The 27,444-nt window shown below is 38.6% G+C and overlaps 1 protein-coding gene across 1 annotated transcript in view; it reads left to right on the top strand.

The window, feature by feature from the left end:
* The window catches only part of LOC116047285 (oxysterol-binding protein-related protein 10-like), a 79,110-nt gene that overhangs the window by 1,117 nt on the left and 50,549 nt on the right, over positions 1-27,444 (top strand). The window contains exons 2-4 of the mRNA XM_031295957.2: positions 10,042-10,217; positions 18,379-18,458; positions 21,729-21,797. Coding sequence (XP_031151817.1) covers positions 10,042-10,217; positions 18,379-18,458; positions 21,729-21,797 — 325 coding nt within the window. The remainder of the gene's footprint in view (positions 1-10,041; positions 10,218-18,378; positions 18,459-21,728; positions 21,798-27,444) is intronic.

Raw genomic sequence — 27,444 nt, 5'->3', positions numbered from 1 at the left:
CTATGCTACCACATTACATACAGGTCACAGTATTATGCACCCCAGTGTACAGCAACTAATGCTTATTTTCATTATAAATTCATCTGTTGATTATTTTCTTGATTAATTGTTTGGTCTTAAACGTCAGCAAACAGCAAGAAATTCCCTTCACAAGACACACATGGCATCTTCTAAATAAATAGCCCAAAGATATTTTATTGACTTTAATCTAAGTCTAGTAAATGCAGGGAATGTTCACATTGATTATTTGATTTCTGGGTTGATATATTGGCAGATATTTGGTTTGATGTATAATGTACAAATTAGAGGCAACTAATGATTATTTTCATTGTTGATTAATATGCCGATTTTCTTAATGAACCTTTGTCTGTAAAGACATTTGTGAACAAAGCTGCCCAAGGTGATGTATTCAAATTGCTTGTGTTATTCTACATCTGTTCTATTCAAAGTCCAACACCCTAAGATTTCAGCTTACTATAACATATGACACAGAAAAGCATCAAATCTTCTGCTTAGAGAAGCTGGAAATATCAAATGTTTGGAGTTTTTGCTATACAAATGACTAAAATGATTGTCAAAATAGTTGCTGATAATTTTTTTAATCGACTAGTCATTGCAGCTCACAAAAAAAAACTACCACAGAGATGAATCAACAGCTGTCTGACAGTGTCAACAAAAAGTGATTGGTGTAAGTAGAGCTGCTACTTCATCAATTAATCTGCAGAATATCTTTTCGATTAACTGATTAATCGTTTGACCTATAAAATGTCAGAAAATATAAAAAAATGCCCAAGTCTTCGGATGTCTTGTTTTGTCCAACCAACAGTTCAAATCCTTAAGTTTTCAATTAAGCATTACATGAGACAAAGAAAAGCAGCAAATCCTCACAAATGAGGAGCTGGAAGTAGAGAGTGTTTAGCAATTTTGCACAAAAATCTTTTCTGTTATTCAACTTATTGTTGTAGCTCTAGATTTAAGGTTCCTAAAGAGTGCTTGGATTGTATAGGCAGACATTTAGCCTGAAATGTCTACAAATGCATTCCTGTGTTTAATATAGGTGCACTCTTTCCTGATACATGGTATTAGTGATATTGCCTTATTGCTTCATTTTATTGCTTTGAACTGCTCCTGAAGCACTGCAGCCGTTCCCATAATGAAGTGCAGAATATCTCAGCAACAACTGTGGAGATCAGATCACAGTGGTGCATTATTGTGCGACTGTACTTCATGCAGCATTTATGGGTTCACTCCCTGCCCTGTCCAATTCACTGAACTTAGACACAGAGAGTTTTTATGAGAAGCTGTAAGGGAGTTTATAATTTGAAAATATTACCAAAGCCTACAGTTGTTGTGAGCCACATATGAAACACCTGGTTCTGGTTTTAAGTTTGGTTTGGGGGAATAGAAAGACTTTTTTTTGGCTAATTTCCCATAAGCTGCTCAACTTCTGCACAGTTAACATTAATTATGCAGGATTTTTGTTCTGCAGCTGTAGAGGGATGACATTCTTTTTCACCAATGTGCACACGAAAATGGTGTGTCCCATTGTCGCTGTAGCGGTGCTGCAGAGAAGAAGCTGGGACTGTAGTGTGTATGATCTGGGCTGAATGCCAGTGTACATGTTAGAGAGGGAGGCGGATGTGGAGAGAAAGAATAGCTGCTCCCTGCTCTCCCATTAAACAGATGATTCACGGAACTGCATCTTGAAATACACCCACAGGAATAATACCTGGGTGTAAGATTCATCACGCACACATGTTCATTTCAAAGAGGTAATATTGATCAAAAGAAATCTAAATTGTGTTTGATGTTTATGTGGGATTTGTTCTCTGTCACCTCTGCTCACTTGAACACACACACACACACACACACACACACATATATATATATATATATATATATATATATATATATATATATATATATATATATATATATATATATATATATATGCAAACAGATACCACAGTATATAATGTGCAGGGTGTTATGAGCAGGATGTAAGCTGAGTTGTTATCAGGAAGGATGGTGGTAAAGAATCGGTTTGTTCTTTGGGGTGATGGCACCTGTCCTGTTTCAATTTCAAAATGCCTGAAGGTTAAGGTCTAGCTTTCAAGGAGAGATTCAAGTAAAGACGCAGAGAGTGAGCACTGATTAAAACATCCTTAAAAATGTAGCCCTTTTGAAGGAAGCCAAAGAGTTTATGAATCATATTTTTCATCATGCTGATTGTTCCAAACACACTACGTACTGTAGGTAGGATGTGACGAAAGCATGGTGTTTATTCTGTACCTGAAATTAAAATTAGTTAACCCTTTTATATGTGGATTAAGATAAATCCTGGAGTCGTGTTATATTTATGTTGTACATATTATGTTGAATAAGGCCATAATGTCACTTAGACGTCCAGAAAAGCAGAAAAAGCTATTTTCTTTTATTACATTATGTTCAGGAGGGAAATGTTGCAGGACAGTCATGAGTAAATATTAACTGGGTCTTGTCAGTAATGTTGTCTCTAAAACTATATTTTAACAGCTAGTAATAAACTGTAAATTGGAACTGCATTTTAGATAAGCACTCATTTTTCTGAAACACAATTTTGACTTTAAATGGCCTTTTGAGACTATTAAACATATTCTAATCTAAATCCACATCGTTGCAGTAACTTAAAGTATTGCTGGGTCCTTTTGTGTAACAATAATCTGCGTGAAAATTAAAGGCCAAATCAATAATTTTACCTGTATAAATACTTTTTCAAAATATTAAACAAAAAATATGTTACAAAATTGTTTAAGTTTCACATAAAAAAATAAGCATTTTTGTGTTTCTCAGCTTAACAAAATGAAAGCGATGGCTTGTGTTTACAAATGAAATTTATGTAAACAAACCAGAAAACATTAATAATCCTAATTATAAATCATCTTAAACAACATATTACTCAGTTTAGTGGTGAAAGCAGCTTTCAATCTCCCTTCAATTAAATTTTTAGAACTTTTGTTTACATTTGTTCATAGATTGTGAGAAAGCATACACTACAATTCAGTTTTCCATTAGTCCCTGAACTCATGAATGCCACATTGGATACCTTAATGAAGATATAATAAGTTTCTTACTAGAAGTAGTCACAGAAATGTATATAAAATAACTTGAACTGGAATTTAGAATCATGTTGCAGCTAGTTCTGATTTCAAAACGACTTGTAATATCAGGCTTTTTAAAAAAAAACATATTACAGTAAGAAGAGAAGAATCTTTTCTCAGGTTGTGTTTAGTTAATATCTTTAAGTGCCTACAGCATTTTTATATAGAAACAGCTGTAGGAGGAGAGGCGGTGCACTGGTGGGGACTGGTGGTATTGGAGTAATTACAGCCATCAGTCACCTTTCAATATTCATCAGGCGGAGGAACACAGTGTGTGCGTGTGTGTGCGTGATGTTTGTATGTGTGTGTGTGTGTGTGCGTGCGTGTTTGGCAGGTGGTGTTGTGGTGGGCAGCAGACCTGAGTGGAGCTAATTCTGCTACTGTGGGTGGCCATGTGTCAGTGTGAAGTGCTGTTATGTTGTGTAGGTGCTGTGTGTGTGTTTGTGTTGTAGAAAATGTGCTAGGTAGACATTTTTTTATTTCTATACACACCCATATACGGTACATACTAGACTTGTGAGGAACTTCATTGACATAATTCATTCCTTAACCCCTAGACCTGACCGGATGATCTTGGTTAATTTCAATTTGGGTCCTATTTTGTTTTTATCAGTAATAGTAACATTGTACTCACCGAGCTATTTGTCACTTGAAGTTTAGTTCAACACTGTTCCTTTCTGTGCAACATGAGTAAATCGTCTTTCAAAACTTAGGACCAGTGAAAGTTTAAAAGAATTTGACTTGACAAAAACAGTGGACAGTGGTGGATCAGGAAGTTTTTAACAACTTATTTCACAGTTTTGATAAAGACAAGACAGTATTTTGACAATATCTCTGCCGAGCCTGGGATTTTTTTAATTATAGATACAAAGATGGTCATGTGTCAGACAAGATTCAGCAGCACGGTGCCCCTATGGTTAGCACTGTGGCCTCTCAGCAATAAGGTATCAGGTTCGAACCCTGGTCGTTCCAGGCCTTTCTGTGTGGAGTTTGCGTGTTCTCCACATGTCTGCGTGGGTTTTCTCCAGGTGCTCCGGTTTCCCCCACAACTAAAAACATGTTCCCCTTTCTGCCGAGCTGATGTGTGACAAGTGTCTGGCGTCGTAAGGCTGCCATGCATCACCCAGGTGGGTGCATTGGTGGTGTTAGAGAGTAGTCCTCCCCCTGAAGCGCTTTGAGTGTCTATGATAAAGCGCTATATACATGTAATTAATTATTATTATTATTTACGAGTTGGAGCTTTTGGGACTGTAACATAATGTAGCATACAGGACCTACAGCATGTGTGTGTTTGATGCAATCAGGAAATATTGCTCTGTTGTTATAATTTGGTTTTCACCTGCTTCACCTGATAAGTGTTTGTGGATCATATGTAGGTATTCCAACATTTGCATGCAGATCACACAAAGCATTCAGAGCTCTCTCAGTCTCCTTTTCAGATATCTCTTTGTACGATACGAGGCTGGATCTGAGAGGATTGCTACACGTGTAGATTCTAAATTTATGTCTTCCTAAGCGGTTGGTAGGGTGGGGAGTACATTGTGAGGGATGAATCATTTCTTTGCAGATGTGCTCACTGGAAAAAGAATCCCGCTGTGCTGCTTTGATCAAAGCTGTGAGTCAGGGTAATGGAGCTCTGGTGTGTGTTCTGTGGCAGAGAAGTGGAAGAAAAACTTAGCCTGGTTTTCTTTTGCTACCCTTATTTACATTTCTTTTTACGTGGCTTGAATTTGTCTTGACGGTAGTTGGCTGGTTTGTTGGTAGCTGCCAAATTAAAGTAAAAAAAAAGAAAAGTAGATGTTCAAACTTTCAATTTTTAAATCAGTCATTGACGGGTCCTCTGCGCCAGCTCAATCTGTTGATGAAGACCATGTATTGTATGTGATATGGTTGAGAGCTCCAGAGTAAGAGAGTAATTGGGCCTCAAGTTAAAATTGATTGATCAACCGTTGATTGATCAACCGTTTCCAAAGGCAAGGGTCAAAGTGAGGTTCCGTCAAGCATACGTTTTTGCAATACTTTAATCAAAGCACAGACTTGAACCTGCATCAGTGATATTTTTGTGGTTAACGTTGAATCAAATCTTTGTAAAGTCACTGAGAAATGCCACTGGAGGGTCAGCAAAAACAACATTTTCAAGGGGGTGTTAAGTTACTCTTTAATGGTTGTTGTGAGACGTGGGATCGCCCTGGCTTCTTGAATTTCAGTGAATTTCATACATTATCGCATCAATTTCATCATTAAGTTAATTATTAGATTGTGAATTCTGCTACCTGTTTTTATATTGTTTTATATTATGTTCATTCATGCAGTTGGCATAAATAAACATCGAAAATATAGGGAGAGACAGAATATTACTGTTTTTGTACCATTTGTTGTTTTTTTTTAACTTCTTTTAGAGGAAAAATAGTTTTCGTAGACTGATCTCATCTGACAAAAAATAAAAATAAAAATAAAAATAAATAAATAAATAAATATATATATATATATATATATATATATATATATATAAATAAATAAATAAATAAACGACAGCCTTCTCAAGGCATTTGAGAAGGAAGGAGTGGTAGCATGCAAGCTCCCAAATTGACGCTTGTCTGAGAAATGGAGTTTTGGATAATGTTCAGCTTTGGCAGCTTTACCTATGCTAAAATATACAATGACTGAGGAAGCCTAGTGACGAGTCCATAGCAACCAGTGTTGAATTACCCAGTATGCTTTGCTGAATGGTCTCAATGTTTTATTGTTTTATTTCATGTGAATACTAGTTTACTAGATGAGTAACTTACTATTTGAAGTAATGCAGTAATGCAGGATTGTGTGCATTTAGTTTCCATGCTTATTGTGTTTCTACAACAATGTTAGTGGGTAAATCTACTGAAATGGCCACCACACCATAACAGAGGAGTGTGATGTGTAAGATGAGAATGCAGGGGTTTAGTCATGTATGTTAAGGCTGTAAAAAAACAATGGCTATCTGTATGTCTTTGCCAAGCGCAAAACAGTACAGAAGGCATCAATAAATTGATGGGGAGGGTCATTCCTTTTTTCCATATCATTTTGGAGGGTCATCCAAAATTTATTGCTGGTGAAGGGAGGGTTAGGTCTATTCTATTTTGACTAAAGGCCCCAAAACTCCTCTGGTGGCCCCTGAAATAAATAATGAACAGTCCCTTAGTGGTTAAAAATCATTTATACAGCTTAAAGATTCTCCCTTGATAGTATGTGATAGTAAAATATTGGCTTTACATAACCCTGTTGACACTACAACCCTACACATCTTTTAACAAGTATAACTCACATTTCCTGCCAATAACAAGGATGACTCTGAGCATTTTTTAAGAATTAACTGCCAAAAGAGCAGAGAGGAGACGCAAATTCTGCTGACAAGCTATTTCCTGCATTCGGAAATGGCAGTGTTTCTGATGATGTTGATATATGTGCGGGACTAAGCTCTTTTAACAGTGTTGTTATGGTTACGTTGGCGAGGTATTTGAAAGATATCAACATGAAAATGGATTAGTATCAGAAAGCTCTTCGTTGTTACAGATGTTGATTCTTAAGTGGGTAAGTGATTACATTTCAGAGCTAGAGGGATAGTTTTTGATAAAAGATCAGAAAAGCAACTGCAGTTACATTTTCCACACATGAAAAAGTTCAAGCATACAGATTGGCCTGAAAATGCATCTAAAGCTATTTTAATCCTGATTAAACCACTTAAAAGGTTAAAAACAGTATATGTGGTGCTGCTAAACGTCTTCCATTACTGTTGTCTTAACATTATCTTTCATTTGGTCCAGTTTGCTAGTCATGTTCACTGCAGGTCGGACATTATCAGCACTGCTATGACACGAGAGGCTGAATGTAAAGCCCAGGGTTTGTTATCCAGCACCATCCATCATGTTAAAGGTCTGCATTGTGGTTTAGCTGCAAAGGAAGGACTGCCTGGAGGGGTCAATGGTAAAAGCCTCCGCTCTGCTGACTGAACAGGGGATAAGACTTTATATATAGTGTGTGTGTGTGTGTGTGTGTGTGTGTGTGTGTGTGTGTGTGTGTGTGTGTGAAAAAGAGACGACTGGATAAAAACTGACCCATGCAGATTGTTCCCTGGTTGGCTGGAGTCGACATAAATCACCAGCTCTCCTGATGGAAGGGGGCAAGACTGCGAGTAGGGATCAATTTTCAGAGAACAGTATTCACTGCATCCTCTCCGGGGAACTCTAGAGGGTTCATGGGAAAATGCCTGATGTGAAGGATGCAGTAACAGAGTTCTTTTGTCCTCTTATCATTTGCATATTTCAAGACTGAGCCCATTCATGATGGGATTTTCAATTATAAATAACAAACGATATTTCTAGTGCTGAAACAATTAGTAAATAATCTGGTATTTTATCAAGCAAAAATGCTGGTTCCAGCCAGGTTTGCTAATATCATTGAAAATGTAATATATTTTTGTTTTGCTATGTTGGTTGGACAAAACAATGAATTTCAAAATGTCACCATGGGCTCTGGTAACTTGCACTTTTCAGTTCCCTGACATTTTATGGACTAAATGCTTAATCGAAGACAAGACTAACGGTCTACAGCAGTGATCGGCAACCTTTTTAATATAGAATGTCATTTTAAAATGTTCTTGTTAATCAGTGTGCCATATCAGCATTAAGCCCCCATCATCTAAGCAACAAGGACAAGCTAATATTTTCGCGGGATGGGGAAAAATTCAATCAAACTACCGTAAATAGCAGGCTATGATCCTGCATGCCAATGGCTGTGAAAGAGGTCAATTGGCATGCAGATTGGAACATTTCCAAAACAAAAACGCACACTGGCACAACCAATGGCACAACCAATGGCACACTTATTGCTAGTGTGCCATTGGTTGAGCTACCGGGTGCCAATGGTGACACACGTGCCTTAGGTTGCTGACCCCTGGTCTACAGTGATGCTAGCGGCTCTATTTTATCAGATTACTGCATTGAAAATCTGCTTAGAAATATAGGAAATATTGGATTGGATAGAACATAATGTAATTCTGCTAAATAAAACATCACATTCATTATTAGTTTCACTTGTTTTCATTTTAAACAAATTGAATATCTGAATTCAATACACATTTTGTATAGGCTCAGTTTGGCACTTTTTGAAAAACAATTCCAGTGCTGGTTCCATAGTATCAGAATTTTGGATAGTCATCATAGAAACAATATTTGGTCATGTGACAAGGGCTGGGAAAATTGGCAGAACAGGCAGCCAAGTGACAGTACTCTGATCCAATGGGAATCACAATTGTCAGAATGACAGCACTCTAGCCCAATGGATGGGGGGGCAGCAATCATATTTCAGGGGGGGCCTTCTATCCCTGTCCCTGATTGATAATGAAAATATAGGTCTGGCCATATAAATTAAAAACAAGTCTGTTGATATGTTGGTGTTTGGTGTTTTAAGCCCCCAACGTCGGCAGCACCTGGAAGCCACTAGGATTAGGCAATGGTTAGAGTTAAGGTTAGGTGCCTTGAAGTCGACGGTCGCGGTGCTGCCTTGAAGTCGACCTTTGGGGCTTAAAACACCATTGATATGTTATTACAGTACAGATGAAAATAAGTGTTATTGTGTGAAACTACAGCACGAGGGCAGATTGAAGTGAAGTGTAGCTGTTCTTTAAAATCTGTGAAACGCACATTAAAAAGCAACACCTGTGGGATACTGGAGTTGACAGGTGATATCTTCAATCATCACATACAACCCTGATTTGGCAATAGAAAGAAGCCGTGTCCATGCTGAGAATGATGCTTCTTGGTAAAGGCCAGATCAATTCTGCAGCTTCTGTAAACATGGATGGAAAGAGAACATTGATTATGAACACGGGGAATCTCAGGGAAAAGAGGGCGATACATGGAGCAGAAGATGGGACAAAAGATAGCAAAGTAAAGACAATTGCTGTTACCTCAGCCCACTGCACACAAACATGGAAAGGTCAGCCAAAGCCACCCAGTGCCACTCTGGACCGTGTTGAACTGCAGAACAAGAAATACAGCATTAAGCGGAGTAGACAGGTCAGTTTCTTGAATGTCATACACAATCCTTTCTGGCTACAGGAAATGAAAAGCTTCTGCTTCTCTTATTGTGTCTTGTCTTGTTTTGAATCTTCCAGCCGGCAATGAGCGAGTCAAAGATTCAATTACGCACTGATTGAATGTGATTCATTAATCACAAAGGGGAAAATGGTGGGGTTAATTTCCCCGCTTTGAGCTGTGGCTTCTGCTCAAGATGACCACACTAATTGCTACCTTGAGTAATTTGGAATTGAGCCGATGGCTTAATGTTGGTTAAAAAAAACAGGCCTTAATGTGCAAGGAGGGCTATTTTAAGGAGTCTTGTGTGAACATAGCTGTGGTAAATAATATTCTGCAGGCGTTGTTGCATGGGAGATGAGATATTTGGGTGTTGTGTGTTTTTACGGCAGTTCTCCTTTGCATCATCTCATCTTCATTCATTGCCCTCCTCCTTCTCACACATCCTGAAAAGTTTGCGCAACACGGATATAAAAAAGTTTTACCCGTAAACAAACTGCGATAATGAAAGCATAAAACAAAATGATGATGGTGTTGATGGTTCTTCCTCTATTTCCCTCTCTCCCTTCTTTCTTTTTTTAAAGATTATTTTTTGGGCATTTTTAGGCTTTTATTGATAGGACAGCTGAAGAAATGAAAGGGGGGAGAGAGAGGGAATGACATGCAGCAAAGGGCCGCAGGTCGGAGTCGAACCCGGGCACGCTGCGTCGAGGAGTAAACCTCTATATATGGGCGCCCGCTCTACCAACTGAGCTATCCGGGCACCCTCTCCCCCTTCTTTCTCTCTGGCCCATTACTTTATTAACTCTCTGTCTTTGTTTTCCATGCAGGTACTTTGTGTTGGATCCAGAGTTGGGACAGCTGCAGTACTTTGTCAACGAGCAGGGGAAGAGCCAGAAGCCCCGTGGGTCCCTGCCTTTGATTGGTGCCTCAGTAACCCCGAGCGACGAGGCTCCGCACATGTTCATTGTAAACTCTGTCAATGGAGAGCTGTACAAACTCAAAGGTATGACCTCATGCCGGCCACAGGTTGCCCATATATGGAAAAGTACAAACACTGAGTGGAGTGTGCTTTATGTTGGAGTCACTTGGAATACAGTGTGTACACACTGGGGTGTTATGAATGATTTTTTTTTCCAACCAGTATTTGTGAATGCACTGGACAGCTTGTTATGGAAAGCACAGCGTTTTATTAAAACTTACTGTTTTTATTCACTCTCACCACTCTCATAGCCTTGTTTCCAGTCGCAGCAGGCAGCTGTTTCAGGTGAAAAAGCTCTGATAAATCCACTGCACACTACCTGCCCAGCACCAAACAGCTTACGGACAAAGATAGCGACTAGTTCGGTGAACATAGTGGATCATTTAGCAGCTAAAGAGACATATATTTCCCTCAGGAGTTAGTAGAGACCAAAAATGGAGATAAAAGTAGAGTGAATATTGGACTTAGATTCATCAGGTCAACAGAAACGTGACTCCAAATAAATGATTATGTCGCTCCTTGACTGCTGGATGTAGAAAAATGCAACAAAAAGTTTGCTGTATCAACTTTATAAGGTGATAATGTCAATGTTGTGTTGACAGCTTGTTTCGCTGCCCTTAAGTGGCCAAAAAATCAATGAATCCAAGTTTAAAGCTGTAGGGATGTTTTATATGGTGCATTGGATTTTACATTTAACTGCACTAGATACAATCTACTATGTTCTGATATGGCCTTCAAAATCAAACTCTTCCTTTTTTTTGCACTGAGTAATTTGACTTCACTTTTTTTGCTTCAATTTGTGCCAAAACAGCCTCCCATATCCATATACAGTTTTGTGATAAACATTGTACATTGAGTAAAAAGGAGACATGTTTAGCCAAGGCATTAAATCTACACCAAAGTGAAATATCGCTTTAAGACCCAGTGCCAGACAAAGAGCCTTTAGCTGGTCGCTGTGTTGAAGGCCTTTGCTTTCAGTGACCTGTATCCACAGAAGAGAGAGAAACTCCTTTTTACTGTTGCCCCACTTGAGCCGGTGGAATGTCCCCTTACACTCACGATGGGGAGGATATCAGAATAACTTGGCCTATATTCCCTGAATAACTCAGTGATCCATGTGTATTGAACTATGAGGAAACAATGATCCAACACATAAGAAGTAGTTGAGCTGAGTAGCTCAGAGGCAGAGGTATTTCCATTCCCAAAGCCTCAGTGAGGTTCAAGAATCATCAAAAGTCATTGAGCGAGAAAAGCAATCTTTTGATACAGCTTAGCTAAACAAACACAAGCCTGTTTAGAGGTTTGATGGGCGCCAAGACCCCCAACAACAAAAAACAGCTTTTAAAATATTCTTTCTCTGAAAATAATTACAGTTTAATACCAGTACTTGTACTCAAAGACCTCACATTGCTCAAACAGCAGGGTACAAATATGCTCACATGTACGTCCTCAACAGATTAAGATTAGCCGGTATGCTTCAGATCTGGTATTGGTTACCATGGGAATCCCTGAAAGCCCACCTTGGGCTTTGAGTAACTTGGCTTGTAAGCTAACCTTTTATTCTCATGTTGATACCTTTTTTCTCTAGAGGGTTTTGAAAAAATGTCCTTGTTGCTAACTGGTGTAAGAAGATACTGGATACACAGAACCTGCAGCTACCTTGAGGCGAGAGTGTTTCAGTGATTCATTAACTCAAAAGTAGTAAAGATCGAAATAAAACAACAAAACTTGTCAAGCATTTTTCACAATATATCACAATATTAATCAAAAACTATCTGGTCTCTCAAGGAATTTATAAGTAATTATTGGGTTAGATGTGTAATGTATGTAATTTTATACTAACATTATTAGGGAAAGCATGATAACCAATTTAATTATGGTTTATTATTTGCTAGATGATATACATTTATATAAATGAAGGAAATAACATTGATATATTACTTGTATATACTTGTTTTTTTGTTGTTGAAGGACTTCTCTTTCTGTGTAACAATTGATCCCAACGTAATGTTTTTTTATGAATGCAAGAATGTCTATTTTGATCCATCGCGGGATTTCATGGATCATGTGATATCTAACTCAGCTGGAAAGTAGCCTGAGAGGTTTTCTGGCTCCATACCAAAGTGTAATTAGTTAAAGCAGAGTAAAATAAAGGGAGTATATCATTATTGGATGTTGGGAGACTGTTTTGCTGCTGAGCAAAGGTGAAGAGCAGTGGGAATTTAATCATGTCTGAATGCACAGATGGCAAATTAAACTATTTGTCATGCATGTCTCAATGAAACAGTGGGCTGATGAGAGGGTCAAGTTGTGTTCAGCTTTCAAACTGGCTGATTAGATGCCTGACACAATCTTCATTGTGCATCTTCATAATTAAAACATTGCCGTATTTTGATGCAGAAACCCGTTGTTATGGTTGAGTATTATACACCCGCTAAGAGCATTCCTCACTATAAATCTGCCAAAACATGTATAATATTTGCATCTGTTGAGTTTTATGTGGTTTTAATTTGTGGTTTTCTTGGCGAGAATAGTTAGAATAGTATTGCGTATCTCATTTGTTTAATTTGTACAAAACCAGAAATGTGAAGTTTAGATTTTATGGGGGTACTCCAGTCTTAATACTAAGCTAAGCTAATCGGCTGCTGGCTGTAAGCACCGTACAGACATAAGAGTGGCATCAATCTTCTCATCTAACCCTCTTTTCCTAAAGTAAATTATGAGCATACTTTTTGATTGCTTTTTTATGTCAGTATTTTTATTTGTACCTAAGTATGTTTTTACTTTAGACATGTGCTTTACTACATTTAAACTGCATTATCAACGTAGAACAAATTGCCTCTCATCTCCAGACATCAGAAACAATAAAAAAAAAATTCCTGATTAAACAATCACAATACTACAGTGTTCCCCAAAAAGTGACTCTTTCTCTGATGATCCACTTAATACTTTTACTGGAGTAGATTTTTAAGGCAAAATAATGGGAGAAACGGACTCTACCCATTGCTTTTACATTACATTTCTTGTAGTATGTTAGGGTGAAGGGAACAAAAATCAAACAAATTCACAAATCATTCTTATATTTTTATCGTCAGTAGCAGCAATTCACATATACCAATGGACGTTTCAGGCTCCGCTCTCCTCCATAGTGTTTGTGTACTTTTACTTCTAATGGGGTAAAATAACAAAGTATGAGTACACTTATTCTGCTTAAATATGATAATCAAGTACACTAATAATCGTGAGGTGCAGCAGTCTGAATCATGAGTGAATAAAAGCTATTAAAAGCCAATTAAACCTGAAGTTATACCTGAAATTACAACACATTTTGTCTTAGCATATAATATAGTGATACTGATTAAACAGGGATGCCATTTTGATGAGGAAAGGCTGTAATTGCTGGGCCACTCTACTTACCTCTCTAGTCCTTGTCAGCTTGTCCATTTTCTTGAAATGTGCTTTTAAAGGGGTGATAGAATGATTATATAGGGTATTTCACACTGTTCCTTAAGGTCTCCTAATAGGGTATGTAACATTGATTGGGCTGAAAATTGCCCGGTTGCTATTTTATGGGCCCTTATGCATCCCTGTGTTTTGGCCCTATTTGGAACGAGAGCTTTTCTTCCAAATATGGTATGCTCATGAATATTTAGGTGAGCTGCACGCTGATTGGTTGAGGAACCACATACAGATACATTGGAGACGAGACAGCAGGTCTCATATTTCAGACGCTGCAATGTTTCGTTACTAAATTTACTTCTGAGACTTTTTTATGCGAGAAATCAACTATATGAAGCTCAAATATGGGCCGTTTTACGAAAATTGATGGTTAATTGCAAATTTGGTAAGATGTGTCAGACTTCAGGAGGTCCACACAGTCTGACAAGACTGAAAATGAGGGGTTTCGTTAGCTGCTAGTGTCCATTCAATCCTATGGGTAGCTAAAGATTGCGGCTAGCTAGCTAGCTACACTTTCGGCATAACTATAATATATTTACAGTTTGAATTTCGTCACTCCACTTATATAACAGCTACCCTAAGGTCTTACAAAGCTAACGCTTGTCTCCGATTTCAGTTTAATGCGTTTTTTTGTGAATATGAAGGGTTTCGTTAGCTGCTAGTGTCCCTTCAATCCTATGGGTAAAGATCGCAGCTAGCTGCAGGCCCTGGAGCTCCGTCAGGGCCTAGGCATTTGGTAGTCCAGTAACCCAGAAACGGTGACTTTGCGCCGTGGGCTTCCGGTCGTGACGGAGATCCATCTAGCTCACAGCGAGCCGGGGTCTGTGAAGGAGGACACGCCGGGTGGCGAGGCAGCACCGGCCGCTGTCATGTTAGCCTGCTGAGCTCCTGCTGAACTGCGACGCACAGTCGGACAAGATATGCAGAGGAAAGGGGTGTCAATGGGATTTTGAGATTCTATGTATGTCCTATTTACCCTCCAAATTGTCGTTTTTCAATTATGACAAGGTAAAATCGGTTTTGCATTCTGTCACCCCTTTAAAGTTTCCCGCTTATATAATCTCCCAGCACTTAAATCAGATCTAACTGCTGGTCTGAGCATTAATCCTCATACTTGCCATTATCATAACCAATAACATCTTTCGCAATGCTGTAATTAAAATGGGTGTAATTAGATGATGATGCTAATGCTAATGGATATTGACATTTAAATAAGACCCACAGACCAGTATGAGTGTCTACTGTTGCTCATTTTAAACGGGCAGACGGACCAGCTTCTCATTTCGTTGTTAGTTCCCTCGGTTTTCAGCGCAAACCTCACGCATTAATTTATCACATGAATAGAGCTGTCAGCATGTCTCCCTATCATAGTATTCTCCCTGAATGAGAACAGCACGTCCTGCTCTCAGTTAAGCAGTGTGCATATCTGTTGCGTCACCGTGCGGACAGGTGCATATTAGCATATGCCACACTGCTCTGCTCAATACAGACAACTAATTATCTTTAATCACAGCTAGGCTTGTGCACATCACAGAGAAGAATATCTGATTTAGACGCTTGCTCACTCTCCGGGTAAGTGGCCCCTTTTAGAGTGAGTGATTTCTGTGGATGATGATGACAACAAGGAATAAGTGGGGAAGGTTGTTACATGGTATTTTTGCAGAAAGACATCTTGGCACAGGTGTTTATGTGTGAATACTCTGTTCTCCCCTGGAGAGGCGAGCAGCCACTAACCAGTGGGAGAGAACGGCGCTAACGCTGTCTCTTCACTTAAATAAGCCTTTCATAGGTGTTCTCATGACTGCGGCAGATGTCGGAGGTGCGAGTGATTGACAAGTCCAAATTGAATTCTCCATACATTGAAATACTTTCCATCAGCATGTCAAAAAAACACTTCACACCGAATGGAAGAATTTAAAGTTTTATTTCAGTAGTATGTTAAAATCTAATGAAGCTATCCATCCTCATTATCCAGTCACTAAAAGAGAGAGTGCTGCATTCATTTCCACGTTTAAAGCTTTTATTTGGATGAAAATCAAGAGAAAAATACAAAAAAATACTTCCATAAATCTCTGACAACCAGAGTTTAAATAAGAGTGGATTAAAGAATTCAGTATGCTTCAAATGAACCATGTCGTACGACACATGATAAAAAATTCTACCCAAAATGAGGACAATGTCAAAAACAGTCTCTTTTCAAAAGCATTAATGGTGTTGCACTCAGTTGTACATGTAACAAGTGAACAATAGTTGTGGTAAATGCTGAATTTCCTGAATTTATGTACATTTATATCATCTCACAAATAACAAATAATGAGAAATTGGTTATCATGCTTTTTATAATAATGGTTGTATACAGGAAAAAGGCAACACAAATTGCTGTATTAATGCTTTAACCCTATAATCACTTACAGTATAGTTTCACTGATAGACATGATAAATAATGTTGTTTAAATTGTTAGTTAGATAAATGTTTGACAAAAGAAATGTAAACTATGTCAACGAAGAACCTTTAAACTTAAAACGCAATGCATATACTGTACATTTCCATTCTTAGTTTAAAGAGCTCTGCCCTTTATTACATTAGTTTTGATTGCTTGTTGAAGCGTGTTTTTAGGGGGAATTATCTGTGAATAAAAACACCCAAAAATGCGGAGTTGGCATGGCCTCTATCTGAAGTGACCTGTGATTGGCCAAAATCTCCCGTCACGGCTAGATTTTCTAAAGCCTGAAAACAGCGCCAAGAGGAGGTGCAGAAGTCTAGTTTTCTCTCAAGACTTGAATTACAATATGCTGAAAGGTTATTATATAATGTTGGCCCAATGATGCCAACAAAAGAAAACTGCCTAGCTGCTCAGCTTTAAATCTTTTGTTCCTCTTTTCTTCTGTTGGTTCTCCAGCTGGGATTGACCTACAGTCTGAACTCAATGTTATCAGACCCATCTAAGACATCTTTCTCTTATAATTAGTCAGTGAAATGGGATCAGAAGGATATTATTTTCCAGTCTGACCTGGAGCGGGTCACGACAAGTAGACAGTCAGCGTCTCCTTAAACTGGAAGGGCTGCAGCTTGCTGTGTTAGTCAGCAAATATGGGCTTCAACTGGCTATATGTGTTTAGATTACAGGGTGTATTGTCTCTGTGCCAAGGGGAAAAATCCACAAGCATGCATAGAGTATAAAACTGCTTCCTGTGCGGCTCGCAATTCGGCCAAATGAGTCTCTGCTGTCTCTTGAATACCAAATGTTCAATTTAGCATAGATGAGAAAATGAAAAGGTTCAGATGTGATACACAGCCCTTAGGACGTCATTCAGGAGGTAACAGGGTCATATCGCCCGGTAGACAGTTGGCAAATTATATAATCATTTGGCTACAAATGAGATCACTGACTACCAGCAGGTCGTCCACACTGTTTTCTTCACAGATGCAGCTTAAGGCAGTCACTACATTTAAAAACACTAAAACCTGTTCTGTAATGGTTATGCAGGTTCCCTGATCATTTTATGCAATTTAAATGCATAAAAAGGAGTGGTTCAACATTTTGGGAATTTTCCTTATCGGGAGTTAGATGAGAAGATTGATACCAGTCTCAGTCTGTATGGTGAACATTGCTACACAGCTGCTACTACTACCACTACTACTACTGTATACCTATATCTAGTGGCCGGTTGGCTTAGCTTAGCTTAGCACAAAGACAGGAGGCAAGAGGAAAGCTTATGCTAAGCTGCTGGCTGTAGCTTCATACTGAACCGACAGGACAGTGGTGTCAATCCAAACCATATAAGCGTATTTTTCAAAGGGTTGATCTATTCCTTTAATGTGCATCGATCTGTTGTTTTCATTTTGTTTTTGTGCCTTATTCCTATGTCAACTTTTTGGGACAAATGATGCCTTGAGCTTGGGTTAAGTTTGCACGAAAACAACTTTAACACCTACAAATGCTGTTGGCTAGAGATGCTGCGGCCCCATAAAAAAAGACTTGAAACCTCATACACCCACCACCTGCCCTAAATGCTATATGTATGTGTGGGTTTGTGTCTTTGCCTCCTATCATACCACGTTTCCTCTCAGTAAACCATGTCTGGGTTGAGCTCTGGGAAATTAAAAAACAGCATTTTTTCTATCATTTTTTTTTTTTACCAAGTTTCTGACATTTTGTAATTTATAGCCTTAAAAATGAATTGATAAATCAAAAACAAAATTACCCACTGTTTATTAATTACCTGTATAACTCATCCCAGGTTCCTAAAACTCCCAAACTCGTGTAAATCATATGCATCCATCCTCAGATATTACAGTAATTTAGCATTTGCTCTTTTAACTTTATTCCTTGTATTGTGGGGAAAGCCCTGAAAAGGCATTTAGAGAGTAATTTGAAACTAAAACAGCGACAGTTTATTAAATACTCTTCTTACAAAGAGACTCAATTTTTTTTTAATAATCTTGTGATTACTGGCATCTTCTTTCAGATGATGTTAAGAGCTTTGCATGAGCCTAGGGCAATACTTTAAAAGTTCATCTGTGGAAATGGAAGTCATGGTACAATAATAATAAAAATGTAATGGATGGGGCGACACTTTAAAGCAGATGGCTTTCTTATAACTGCATATTGACCGGAAAGTGAACTCATGTAAGGGTTTATTGTTGATTCTCAATGTCTTGTGTGTATAAAGGAAGTTAAGATTTGTAACTTTATTAATGTCTTTTTGTTCTGTGTGTCTTTAGCCTCCGATGCCAAGATGCAGCAGTTTTGGATCAGTCAGCTCCAAGCGTGTGCCAGACGTCACTCTGACAGCAGTGCCAAGGTAAAACACACACACACACACACACACACACACACACACACACACACCACACACACACCACACAACATGACTCTGGTCCAAGCTTTTGCTCTATGTTGCGGAAAGCCTCCACATTTCCCTTGAGATTACTGTTTTGCTGTGTGTCTGTTTTATAAATGTGACAAGATTCCAATTTCAGTAAACTCAGTTTCATGAGTTCAACAGTTTGTCAGTCTGTGTGCAGATGCAGATCCTCCACCAGCTGAAAACCCTCTGTACAGTCCCGAAAAGTCCAGGCCCTCTTTTTCTTTCTGTTCTGCTTTTAGTCCATTGGCTTTTTTTTAGTGAGTCTAAAAGTGACAGATATTATTTTCCCATGCCATTTTTCAATTGAAATGGCATCATCTCCCATGAGACTCATTCAACATTCCATATAGAGTTTTAACATTCTTTCCCAGCTTTCTTTCTCCTGTCATTATCATCATCTTGGCCTGCTAAAATTACTTGTTTTCTCTGTAAAGTCTTGCAGCAGCCTCTTGCTGATGCAACCTGCCCCCTGCACCTGCATCTCTGTAAGTTCAAACTTAGCCTAGTTCGAACACACATGTTTACAAACTGGACATTTACACTCCACACAAACTAGTTGTTACTTAATATTTACACCCAGTAACGGTTGCTAGCTAACTGGTCTAATCAATCGATCTAACCGATCTTTAACAAACGCTGTAGTTTTATGTTGTGGACATTTGCCAAACAGCAGTGACATAACTTAATAAAAGCTGATGCTGAATAGTGAGTGAATGATTTAAAATTTCAGAAAGCTGGATTGTGGATAGTGGATTCACTTTTAGGTTTTTTGATGAATTAACTTGTATTAAGATGAAACAAGTTGAAACAGATGTTAAAAGTTTTCAAATATTTTTTTAAATGAAAGTAACAGTACTGAGTCAACCCAATTGGGGGATTTTGGTCTCAATACAATTTATGTAACATAATTTTCTTTCATGTGTTATTGAGAGATTTCCTTCATTTTCTGACTCCCTTTTCGCTCTCTCCCTATGAACACAAACACAAAGTAAATCCACAGTTGCAGACCTTAATAAATGTCTGCCAAATAAATGCCATGTCTCTGCAGACAACAAGTAACGCTTTCTAATTAATGAAATCAGTCTGTGTGTTTTATACTTTATAACTGAGCACCCCACTTAAAAAAAAACAAGCAAAAAAATTAAGCTAAATCAGGCTACCAGATGCAGAAAAAGAAAGCACAAAAGTGAGGATGGATGCATTTCAAATTAAAAAATAAGAAAGCATTTTTGAGATGAAAAAAACCAAGACTGACACTCCTTGCAGAGTTGAGTTGAGAGCCTCCAAGTGTCATGTGTAACTTCTCCTGCTTATATTTTTAGCACTTCCATTGACAGAAGATTTAGCGATTTAGGGAAATATGGCAGCACACTCATGCTGCTTTATTTGAGGATGAGTGTGTCACAAAATACCCCTGCTTTCACTTTATCTTCATGTCTCTGTGGGCTCATTTCTAAAAGATTACTGTTAGGGGTGTAGAAGAACTACCTTTTATCCACAACCACACTTTTTTAATATCATGGATTAATATTTGGGCATTTTTGGAGGGTTTTAGCGTAGACTTCCAGGGATTAGTCGTTGTATGTGTGGGTGATGTCTGTATTTCTCTGTGGGGTGTATCCCCAATCGCCTGATCTAGTGGAGAATGAGGCAAGAAGTAATTCAAACTTTATTATTTCTTTGGCCGACTTTTGGTATTAAAGTTGATTTTGTACATGAAAGCTCTGAAGGTGTTTTTGCTCTTGGTCTTTGCTGCAGCTGTGAATGAACAAGCTGATGTTGGGATGCTTGAAATATGTTTTGAGCCAAGTTCTGAAGTGACTGATTTCATAACACTGTTTACTAGTCAACAGCTTTTGCAAAAATGTGAGTGGCATTTTCAGTGTTGTGAAATGTTGCATTCATTCAATAAAACTGACCTGCCATAAATCCTGGCTTTGTGAAGTTCATTAAGTTTTGTTTTTATTGACGGTACTAGAGAGGTGTTGAGTCAACTCTATGGTAATGTTAAGATTGTACTTAAGAGGTTTTGTTGTATTAGATTGCATTAAATTGAAAAGTGTGCAGGAGAAAAGTGTAAATGTTTATAAGCCAAGATGTTTTACAAATTAGCTTCTTTAAAGCTGGTGATTCTAGCTTAAAGCATAATGTCCATGACTGCCAACTGTGCCAAACAGTGATTATATTTGTTGACTTGGTGGATGAAACTCTCATTGTACAGTAAAGCTGTCCAGGACTGAAGGAATTTCATGGTGAATTGTAGGCGTGGGATTGTTTATAGTGTTATGATCAGTCTAGTGTCTTTAGAGAAGTTGCCGTGGTTAGCTGATGGAAAGGGTCAGACTGACATGTAACATGAGGGGTGTGTGTTTGTGGATGCTGATTTAACCCAGTACTGCAGGGACTGGTGGGAGAGATTGGGATTTTAAATTGATTACGGAAGGAGAAAGGAGGAAGACGGAAGCGAGCACGTTTCCACACGGAAAACACTATTGGAGAGAAAGACGGTTTATGATTGAGGAGACGTTTTCTTGTTTTCCCACAACACAACATTTGTAAATACACCTTTTAAAACCTGAACTACACACCAAAGAGCGGGCTGGTGGAAAAGTCAACTAGAGACGCTGGAGCTGCTCCTAGCACACGAGCAGGCTCTCGCTCCCGATGACCGACGCTAGCTGGCCTGGCTCCAGAACGCGAAACCACACAGTGGCTGGGTGAGTCAGTTTAACACAGCACAACCCCTCTTAGGTAGGAAAGATATACACTCATCCAGGCCATCTTAGGTCTCTTTCTCACGTTAAACGCAACACGCAGGGAGAGGAGACCAATACCATTAATGTTACGTGCTAGGCTAGCCTTTTGTAGCTGTGTGTTCTTTGTGGTACAATCCCAGGTTTGCTTTGGCTTTGCAACAATAGCCTGTATGATATAAACATCTGCTACATTTTGCAGACAAACGTCACTGTCAAAAGAAGACAAAAAAGTGTGAATGTCGTGGTTATCTTACCTAAATCTGTGATAAATATTTTAAAAAAAAACGACAAAAACTAACAAACTCTGTTGAACAGTATAAAGGAGGAACGCTTCTTTTGTACTTATCAAACCATTCAGCACCTTCCCTGGTGCCTTGCATTGGAGACTAATCTTTAGTCATGTTTCTTTTTTCCATTAATCTGTTTGTATGTGTGAATTTGGTTTCAGGTGAGGAAGCTGAAGGGCTCCGATGAACACTTGAGTGTGGAAAGAGCAGGAGGAGGCCAGGAGGTGCTGGTGAGTCAAACACACACATCACTTAGCACTTAATATGCACTATACTTCCTGTTTAACAAAGATATAGTTTCACCTTCAAACAGTAGAAAAGACAGAAAACTGCAACATCTGTCCTGCAGTGTACATTTTCTTTCCCATGCTTTTCCCCACACACTGCCAATTGCACAAACACTCATTTGTCTTTTTTTAAACAATTAAATACTGCAGCCTCAATATGCTGCCTCATTACCGGCTCGCTTATTCAACATGTAGCTCTTCACCACTTCAAACTGCTGCACAGCTGGAGCAAGGGGAAAGTCCAATTACTCTGCTCAGCCGTGATGAGAAAAGCAGTCAAAACACGAGAGAAAATTGGATAAGCATGGAAAGGTGGAAGGAGGAAGACAGTCTATCTCTCTTTTTCCTTCTGCCCTGTGGATCTGAACAGGCATTTTGTTCCTGTTCGTTGACTGTGGGGCATTGCCACTGCAGCAGCTGTTATTACTGTACCCACTGTTGTGGTCTAATCCTTCCCTGAGCTACACTGTTGGCCTCTCAGATCATTATCACAGCTACTCCAGCAATGCGACAGCCAGCAGTGGAGGCTCTGCGACATCTATGATAACAGAAAAAGTCTTGCAGATTTATTACCCAAAAAGGGCCGGGACAGGGTTCATTGTCCTGATCTTTATTCGAAACTACTAAAAAAGACCTCACCCATTTTATACTGTTGATCGATACAGATTCAGTAAATATTTGTCTAACTTGCCTTATGGAGGCTTTTATTTTGAAGTTGATGAGGTAGAAGAACAAATACAGTATGAGGTTGAGTATGTTGGTATTTTAGTTTTTCCTCAGCGTAGATAGTACATTTCTTGTTTTGAATAGACATAGGCGGTGGACAAAATAGCAGGAACACCTAAAGATATTGTGCAATTGTAAAATTGTATCACAAATTGTAACCTCATAAATTGCCATTGGGCTGAATCAAAACTTCTCTGATCTCTCTCTATAATCCCAACACACAAATGAGCCTTGATATGAGTAAGAAAATTGCCACTTTTCCACACAAAAGAAAACGCAAATTAATGCGTGTTTCCATTATCAACTACTGTTGTGCGACTATTAGGAGCTGGTTCATTGAGATAAACAGCTGGTGGTGCTCATTCTTCAGCCGGGTGCCATCAATTATTGCAGAAGGAGAGGCAACAAGATGATGTGATTAAAATAGCTCCAATCAAACCTGAAACAATGGAAAACAATGAAGAATATAAATACGGCATTTACTGCATGTTTGTTTCATGTATTAATTTGAGGAAGGTTATTTTCTCATCGCTCCACACAGATTGGATGTTCTTGTCTCTTCAGTGGACGCTTAAGACACATGCTTCATGTACGACATGATTAATTCATTGAATCTGTTTCCGTTGCATTTTGCTTTTGTCGGTACGCCAACTTTTCTACCTCAGCGCCTAGCATGACAACGTTTTTGCGCTTTTTAAAAAGTATCAATTTCCACTCAGATTTTTTTATGCACAAATTAATAAATGTGCATAACAACATGTGGATGGAAAAGCACCTAATGAAAGAGAGACAAAGAAAAGTTAGACTGCCGCTTTATGCAGTTAGCCATCATCGCCGACTTCTTGTTTTATAATTCAGTTGTTAATCATTCTTGCTGGTCCACAATTTGTAAAGACAAAACCGTCGGAGGCTTGCGCAGGTTGTTTCCGATACACCTTGTTTTGCACTGGTACTCGTTTTCCTGAATCTCTACAACGCAAGTATCCAGTGTAAAGTTAGCACGACCCACTGGCCAACTCCATCAGCTGATATGATTAAAAACGGTCCATTATGTAGCTATTCATGATGATGAAATTTTGTCAACTGCTGTCTTCAAAGTCAAGAATGAACTTTGAAACTCAGTCAAAGAATCTAGTGCTACTGTATTTCATCACATGTATCTTATATTTCCGTTTATAACTATACTGGTTAGGTTTCCATTGCCAGCACCTGCTTTGTTAATAATTTGGTGGAACTAAGAAGTACATAATCTCCTCAAAGCTAGAGTCAGAATAATTTGATCCACTGTATACAAGAAAAAAACACGGTAATTTTCTGCCTCTGTGCAGCCACATTGACAGTTTACGTTACCGACATCACCACATCGACAGTGTAAGAAAACTCGTTGTTCAATAAAGCAGAACATTTTTATCTCTGTGGCTGGAGCTTTCTATAGATTCTCATCAGGACAAGTAGGAGAGTTTGGCTCTGATAGATTGGTGGCACTGCAATGCACATTATCCGTTTCCTCTGTCCAATTGTCCAGTTACAGTGGTTGTTCTGGTAGCAGCTTTCAAAGTCTAACTTAATTGTCCTGGTGTCAGAGTTTCAGTTATATCCAGTTAAGAGAAAGATAAGAGGCCCCCAAATGAGTTTTGTTATGCTTCCGCACAGCCTGTAAAAGCATCGCCGGTAGATTTTAAATGCAATACAGTACAATATAAAGCTATCCAGTAAAGCAACACACAGGGCTGTAGCCAGGTTTTTTAGAAATACTGAGGTCACGAGTCCAAATTGTCCTATCAGTACTACACCTAAAAATTAATTGAATGGCCAGTAAGATATGTCAGACCAACTTTACACTTATCTGGACCTTCTCTCATTTTATACACAACCTCTAGTTTTAGTTTTAGTTAAAAACTGCAATTCTGACTTGTATTTTCCCATTGGTAAAACATTCTGCTATATTTCCACACCGACAATTACCACCTAAACTGCTTTTGTTTAGACTTTATTTATAAATCTTTTTGAAGGTGAGGTCCAAATACAAACTATTCTTTATTATTTGATTAATTTTGGGTACACGGTTAAAGTATTGTGTTAATCAAGTCGCGTCCTCTTCCAGCATCTCCACGCAGAACAGTAGGTTGACTGCCTCACCTTTCTCAAGCATAATAGACATTTCTGTTTATCAAATGGGCAGAAATAACAGGAAAATGCATAGATTTCTGTCAAATAAGGTAACACAGACATTGCCTTTACTTTAGGCGGACCAATCATGCTTACTGTCGTGCGTAGACATCCTAAACCAGGAAAACCCCTGCTTAGTATGAATGTTAATATGGGATTTAGAACACAGCCCATGTGTAACTACATGCAACTCCTGGCAGGAAGGGCACTAAGAGTCACACCGTGGACTCTGAGTGGGACTGATAATGTTGTTTACTTTCTGCTTGAATAAAGAAAATATGTGTGTGTGTGTGTGTGTGTGTGTGTGTGTGTGTGTGTGTGCGCTCTAATCCAAGTTCCTGCTACAGTAGGAATATGATTATATGACAATACATTGAGAATTATGAAATTCACCTAAAATAGTTATATTTGTCGTTGTATGTGTATATGTAGTTAAAAACTATTTCTTACCCTCCTAACCATGGTTATCACTGAATAGCTAATTGTGTGTAATTAGCGTTGTTTCCTCTAGTGCAGAAAATGACATGTCAGCAGCTGACCGTTGCACCAGCTACCCACGCTGCCTCTCACAGGGCCAAGTCCGCCCACGGTCGAGTGACAGCAGAGCACCTGTGAAGCAGCAAGCGTCAGGACTTCTTTTACCCATGAGCTTAGTCTGTCAAGCAGAGTTCACATCTTGCCTCTTCATGTTTATGATTAAAAGACTGGAGTCCCAATCAAGGTCCTAAATGACCAAGGCCTTACATTTATATCATGACTGTATTTTCAAATTTGGTTTGTAAGGGTAGATGTCACAGCAGTGGTGTATGTGTCCTCTATGGTGTCTGTATTGCTTTCTTTATTGAACCGTTGCAATGTTTTTCATATACTTTCTGACACTGCTGTGTGGTGACTCCAATATAAATCTCAGTCACAAGATTACTGCATAAATCTTCTTAACAAGTCATTTGTTCCCGTAACTTAAGTCATAAAAGTCCTTAAAGTTAAACAAAGTCAAATAATATTCCAGTGTTGAGAATATTTTTACTTTTCTACTCTTTACTTTTTCCAATGTAAATCAACGTGTTTCAAGTACTTCTTCAAACAGGTTTTATTTTTCTTCATTCTAGCCTGCTGGCCTCTTCTTTCTTTTTTTAAAACATGATCTATATACAGTATGTATACACGTGATGCATATTCACACTTACTTTTCATTCTTGCTCACTTAGGTCTAATATGCTAAATTTACTGTCCGTCCCACGCACCCGGCTTAAGACCCAAGGTGATCATGCTTTTGATCAGATAAAAACGTACCTGTTTAGACAGGCGTTTGGTTGGCCGATATGCACCTGGTCTGCACATTGTGTTTCTTGTGTCCTTGTAAAAACTTATGTCTGTAAAGCACACTTACTTTACTATACTGACCATATTTTTTATAGAGCTTTAGTTTGATCATATAAAGTCCAAATTAGGCATTACAACCCCTATATTTAGCATGTTCCTCAAACATATGCTTGACACTTTTCCTTCCATCACTCCTCCCCTCATTCCTTTTCCTCTATGCATTTTCTTGGTCGGACATCTTCTTTCCGTTCCAGTTTACTGAAATGCTTGGGGCTTTGTGCCAGTTTTGAAGGACGAAACCTCGCGTGTCTTATCTGTTCGCAACTCCTGAAATGCTGTTTCCTTTTCTGCATACTCATGCCTCGTGGCTTAGCCTTCCACAATACAACAGTGTTCTCTCCTGTAAGCTGATTATTTTCTTCTGACACACAAGGACTTGCCCACCATAACCACCTCTATTTAATGTTTGCATCGAATCACAAAGAAAATGCTCTTATTTGTGTCAAAATGTGGTGTTTTTATATGCAGTTTTATCCTAAAAAAAATACTCAAAGGAGCAGAATAACAAGCAATTCATGCTTAGTCATGTATGTGACTGTTACATCATCATTTTATTCATAGGTTTGATGTCCTGGGTTAACGCATAGCGAGCAGCATCACTGCAAACACACTTTCAGTGAGTGAGTGTCCTGGGGTGGAAGTTGTTTATTTGATCTTTGATCTATTTTATTGTCACTGCTGCTGTGACCAGACCTCTGAGGGATACATTGCTGGTGACTTGCCTCTCTGCGCTGCTGTACACTAATGCAGAGTAAAGACAGAAGAGAGAGATAGTGGTCTGACGTGGCCGCCTGTGTGAGCACAGAGGTCAGTGAACTGAAGAGACAAGAGGAACAGAGGGAAGGCGAAGGAGGCATCAAAATGAAGAATGTGATGTGACTTTTAGCTCCGGCACAGAGAACAAAAACAAAACAAGAAACAAAAGGGATGACTACCTTTTTTATAAAACTCAGTCGAGGTTTACTTTTGAATTCACAAACCTGGTCGTGGCACCTACTGTATAGTTGCATTTGTCAGGAAGAAATGTTTTTGAGAATTCGGTAACTATTGGGTTCTCTGAAAAAACATGTCTTTCCACCTCCCTACACACGTTCTATATGAAACCTGTTAATGCTAATAATTTATTTAAAAGTGTAAAGAATCCAGAATACTTTACACGCAAAAAAAACCACCAGAATGTGGATAAATAACAGCAGTAGCACATTCATGCACACAGATACAAGCAAGTAAATTAGTATTAATAAATAAATAAATGCAAATACATTGACATAAACATGCGCAACAATTTACAAGCAAACATTCCCTTGTTCCA

Source organism: Sander lucioperca, chromosome 14 (assembly GCF_008315115.2).
Source record: "Sander lucioperca isolate FBNREF2018 chromosome 14, SLUC_FBN_1.2, whole genome shotgun sequence".
NCBI lineage: Eukaryota > Metazoa > Chordata > Actinopteri > Perciformes > Percidae > Sander > Sander lucioperca.
Note: the sequence above shows the minus strand (reverse complement) of the source record. Positions and strands in the feature narration are given on the sequence as shown.